General features: G+C 49.3%; 1 protein-coding gene across 1 annotated transcript; it reads left to right on the forward strand.

Moving 5' to 3' along the window:
• Positions 1-787: 787 nt before the first annotated feature.
• GDF5 (growth differentiation factor 5) lies at positions 788-3,712 on the forward strand. The gene is made up of 2 exons (XM_044685269.1): positions 788-1,406; positions 2,844-3,712. The coding sequence occupies exons 1-2, from the start codon at positions 788-790 to the stop codon at positions 3,710-3,712; spliced, it is 1,488 nt and encodes a 495-aa protein (XP_044541204.1).
• Positions 3,713-5,016: the final 1,304 nt, after the last annotated feature.

Consider the following 5,016-nt stretch of genomic DNA (forward strand, 5'->3'; position numbering starts at 1 on the left):
CTCCAGGACAGCTCTTGGGCATGAGGGTCCCACTGAGCCGTCCCCGTGTGGAGGGGGCCTGTGAGTCACAGTCCGTGAAAGGGCAGAGACGATTTTTTTTTCTTTCACATAAATATATCGCACTTAAATTAGTTTAGACAGCATGACATCAGAGAGTAATTAAATTGGTTTTTGTTGGAATTCCGTTTCCAATTCCTGAGTTCAGGTTTGTAAGATTTTTTTTTTTTCACTGAGCACCTGCAGGCCTGTGTGTGTGTGTGTGTGTGTGTGTGTGTGTGTGTGTGTGTGTGTGTGTGAAATATTTTCACTGGAAAGGATTCAAAACTTAAAAAAAAAAAAAAAAAAAAAAAAAGAACTGGAGCCCAGAGGCAGCATTACGCCATTCTTCCTTCTTGGAAAAAACCCTCAGACTTAAAACAAGCCTCCTTCAAACCCTCCATCAGTCCTGCAGCAGGAGAAAAGGGGCGGTCGGCTTTCTCCTTTCAAGAACGAGTTATTTTCAGCTGCTGACTGAAGACGGGCGCACGTCTGGATACAAGAGCGTTTCCACTATGGGACTGGATACAGACGCGCAAGAGGCACATTTAAAGAATCTCAGACTGAGGAGAAACTCGCCCTTCCCGCTGCTGCTGCCGCTGCTGCCGCTGCCGCTGTCGCTGCTGCTGCTGCCGCCGCTGCCGCTGCTGCTGCTGCCTTTGAGGTTTCGTTCCTTTCATGGTTTCTCCTGCCAAACCAGAGGTACCTTCGCCGCTGTTCTCTTTGGTGCCATTCAGCGGCAGGTTAGAGGATGAGACTCCCAAGACTCCTCGCTTTCCTGCTCTGGCACCTGACTTGGTTGGACCTAGATCTTATCAGCACTGTTCTGAGTGCCCCAGACCTGGCACAGAGAACCTCAGGGTCCAGACCGGGATTGGCCAAGGCAGAAGCCAAGGAGCGAACCCCACCGGCCAGAGGCAGCTTCAGGCCAGGGGGACATGGCTACAATGGGGCAGCCACCAATGCCAGGGCAAAGGGCAGCACCAGCCAAGCTGGAGGCCTACTACCCAAGAAGGAGCAGCCCAAAAAGATGCCCTCGAGACCCGGAGGTCCTGATCCCAAGCCAGAATTCCCCCAGGCAAGGCAGGCCGGAGCTCGGACTGTGACCCCCAAAGGGCAGCACCCTGGTGCCAAGGTTCCTCCAAAGGGTGGCCCCAGCTCCAGTACCTTCCTACTGAAAAAGGCCAAGGAGCCAGGGCTCCCAAGCGAGCCCAAGGAACCATTCCGACCACCCCCAGTCACGCCCCATGAGTACATGCTCTCCCTGTACAGGACGCTTTCGGATGCTGATAGGAAGGGGGTCAATGGCAGCGTGAAACTGGAAGCTGGGCTGGCCAACACCATCACCAGCTTCATAGACAAAGGGCAAGGTGAGAGGCAATGCTGACCCCAGGCCAAAGAGGGCTATCTAGGGGAGTGTGTGGATCTCCTGGTGCACCAGTTACCTCTTGAATTGCACATCTGGTTGTGTGAGCTGCACTAGGACAGCTGATCCTAGGATGCTAAGGCAAGGAAGGGACCTTAGGGTTTATTCAGTCTAGGGCCATCAGTTTACAGAACAGAAAACTGAGGTTCAGAGGGGACCATGGTGAAAGTCTTGGGGAATTAGTTGCGTGAGCTGGGATGAGAACCCAGTATCCTGCTTCTTCTCAGGTCCTTGTTATTCAGTTTACGTGGGCTCTCCTTCCTCAGTTCTAGATGAAGCTAGATCAAAAATGTATGTTGGCAGCGTCGAGGGGAACAGGAGATTCATTGCAGAGGTGGAATTTCAACAGGGGAATGGGAGAAGTATACCTTCAGTGAGTACTCCTGTCCTAAACAAAGCTAAACTATTTGGTACTTTCATCCATAACCCAGGAGAACACAGGCTCTCCTCACTTTCTGCAGCTGTAGTGCTCAAAAATCTTCTGTTTTGATTCTGCCACTTAACTCTCCTGTGACCTGGTTCAAGTGACTTATATTTTTGGGCCTCAGTTTGTCTCTACGTAAATAAATGAGGAGGTTGTACTAGATGGTTTCTATGGTCCCTTCCTTTTGTTGAGTTTCTAAAATTTTCTGATTCTTAGAATTTCTACTTGAGTGACTTGTGTGAGGGAGGTTGGGAGAGAGGGAGAACATACTTCATTAGGCACTTGATGTTGGGGGAGGGGGTGAGCCAAGCTCAGTGGCAGCAAGCCTGGTTGGGGTGGGGGAGGTAGCCTGGCTGTGTGCCCAGTTAGGGAAAGCTGTGATTCCTTCAGGACTCATAAAGTAAGTCCCCGTGTCCCCTAGCACTGAAGGCGCTCAGGGAGGGGAGATGAGGAGTGTAAAAGTCCAATTAGGCACCTTCTGGGCCAACAGATGAATACTCCCTGATGGCAAATTGGTATTTAGGGAGGAGAACACGATCATTCTGACATATACTGAGCCTGTGTCATACATGCATATCTATAAGAACATGTATACACAAAAGTATGAGTACAATGCATCTAGTTCATATAGGACACCGGCTTCAGCGTAGCTACACATTCTCTGGCTCTGTCTCCCACACTACATACATACCCTTAATACTGAAGGTGAGAAGGTAAGCTTACACACACAGGACATCACATACTTACTTGCATGTGTATGCTCTCAATGGGCCTGTTAAGGCATTTGCTGTTTAGTAAAGATCTCTTATTTGTACATTCTCAGAATGTGGGGTTTCAGCCCCTGTCTTTGTGGGGAAAAGGTTAAATAGTTTTCTTGGTTTCCGTATCTCCTTCCTGTATACTATAGAGACATTCTTTGCAGGAGCATCAACAATGATCCTCTTTCTTTCTCTCTAGATGACAGAGGTCCTACAGTTAGAAAGCAGAGGTATGTGTTTGACATCAGTGCTCTGGAAAAAGATGGGCTGTTGGGAGCTGAGTTACGGATCCTGCGGAAAAAACCCTCAGATGGGTCAAAGGCATCTATCCCTGGGAGGCCAGCCCAGCTGAAACTGTCTAGCTGTCCCAGTGGCCGGCAGCCGGGCATCTTGCTTGATGTACGTTCTGTGCCAGGTTTGGACAGTCCCCGTTGGGAAGTGTTTGACATCTGGAAGCTCTTCCGAAATTTTAAGAACTCAGCTCAGCTGTGCTTGGAGCTAGAGGCCTGGGATCGAGGCCGGGTCATGGACCTACGTGGCATGGGCTTTGACCGAGTTGCCCGTCAGGTCCACGAGAAGGCCTTGTTCCTGGTTTTTGGCCGCACTAAGAAACGTGATCTGTTCTTCAATGAAATTAAGGCTCGCTCTGGCCAAGATGATAAGACTGTGTATGAATATCTATTCAGTCAGCGTCGGAAACGGCGAGCTCCCCTCACAACACGCCAGGGCAAGAGGCCCAGCAAGAATCCCAAGGCCCGTTGCAGTCGCAAGGCACTGCACGTCAACTTCAAGGACATGGGCTGGGATGACTGGATCATTGCACCTTTGGAATACGAGGCCTTCCACTGTGAAGGACTCTGTGAGTTTCCCCTGCGGTCTCACCTAGAGCCCACCAACCATGCTGTCATCCAGACTCTCATGAACTCCATGGATCCAGAATCTACGCCCCCCACATGCTGTGTACCCACAAGGTTGAGTCCCATCAGCATCCTCTTCATCGATTCTGCCAACAATGTGGTTTACAAGCAGTATGAGGACATGGTTGTGGAGTCCTGTGGCTGCAGGTAGCAGCATCACCCTTCCAGCCACCCACTCTTCTCCATGGTCATGGCCACTGTCGTGTGGACCTCTCTTTTCCATCTGTATCCTGATTCCCAGGACCATTGATGAGGTGGGGAGCTATAGCTAAGAGCAATTTAAGCCTCATTTTTCCCTTGGAAGAAGGGTAGTGCTTCCAGATATCCTCTTCCAGAATCCCCTTTCATGACTCTGGCTAGCAAGCCCTTCACCAAAGAGTATCTCTCTCAGAAGGCATGTTCCTGGGGGACTGAGGGACCCCCACCCTAATTGAGTACTTTCCAGGCATCAGAAGGTCCCTTTATGAAGCACCAGCATTAGTGCTGCCCAGACTTTCAGGAATAGACTATGCCTAGGAAGTACAGACTTGAGGGTGATGGAGATATCTGGAGTTAATTTTCTTCAGAAAGTCCCTCTCAGTTCCAGACTCAATCTCAGACATTCCACCGATACCCTCTCCTCAGTCTGAGGAACCCCTAGGGAAGTCTGGCTGCTTCCTGGGGTTTGCATGGAAAGATAGCATTGGATCCAACTTCATATACACGGAGTATACAGTGACCTTTTATGTTTCCAGCTTGACAGAAAGAGGAGCTAAATGGACAAGGGTTGGGGAACAGAGATTGGGGTTTGGGGGAAGGAGGGAATGGGGGAAGGGGTATTAGGCTGTTATATTGTTAGATTAACTGTACTTTGGCCAAGATAAAGAGCAAAAACACAACTTACAGCTGTGACTAATTCACTCCATTCCCCTAAAGGTGATGTTTCCTACATTCAGGATCAGGGTTAAAGGGGGGGGGGTCCTTGCTTTTGGAGGGGGGTGGCCAGGACATTTGCCTCTCCATCTTTTCCCCCAACTTGAGCTGTAAACTGCCCAGAGAGAGGGCTGGGCCTGGCAGTTCCCCTCTGATCTCATTCCTTCTGCCTCCAAAGTTGTTTTCACTGGAAGCTTCTGTCTGCTCCTGGGTGGAAAGAGCTGTCTCCATTGTGTTTTCTCACTAACGTTCGTCTGCTTGATCATATTCTCTAGAAATAGACTGTTCAGTTTTTCTTTAAAAAGAACACAAGATATAGGAAGAAGACAGTGACATTTCATTTACTGACCTCATCCTCAGCACTAAATACAACCCCCGTACTTCATCTTAAATTATTCTTCCTCTACATGAAGGGTTAACAAACCTTCTACCTTTTAACTATGAGGGGACTTTGGGATATAGGATTCCCTCAGGTGCAGGGCCTCAAAAGTGGAACCCTCTTAGACATGGAGATTCAAGAAATATGAGACTTCAGTTTTGAGA

This window comes from Gracilinanus agilis, unplaced genomic scaffold (assembly GCF_016433145.1).
Source record: "Gracilinanus agilis isolate LMUSP501 unplaced genomic scaffold, AgileGrace unplaced_scaffold8847, whole genome shotgun sequence".
Classification (NCBI taxonomy): Eukaryota; Metazoa; Chordata; class Mammalia; order Didelphimorphia; family Didelphidae; genus Gracilinanus; species Gracilinanus agilis.

What these genes read in the sequence shown, in the direction of transcription:
- GDF5 (XM_044685269.1), top strand. Translation starts at nt 788, where the DNA reads ATGAGACTCCCAAGACTCCTCGCTTTCCTGCTCTGGCACCTGACTTGG. An exon ending in CTTCATAGACAAAGGGCAAG is followed by an intron (nt 1,407 to 2,843) that starts GTGAGAGGCAAT and finishes CTTTCTCTCTAG; the next exon opens with ATGACAGAGGTCCTACAGTT.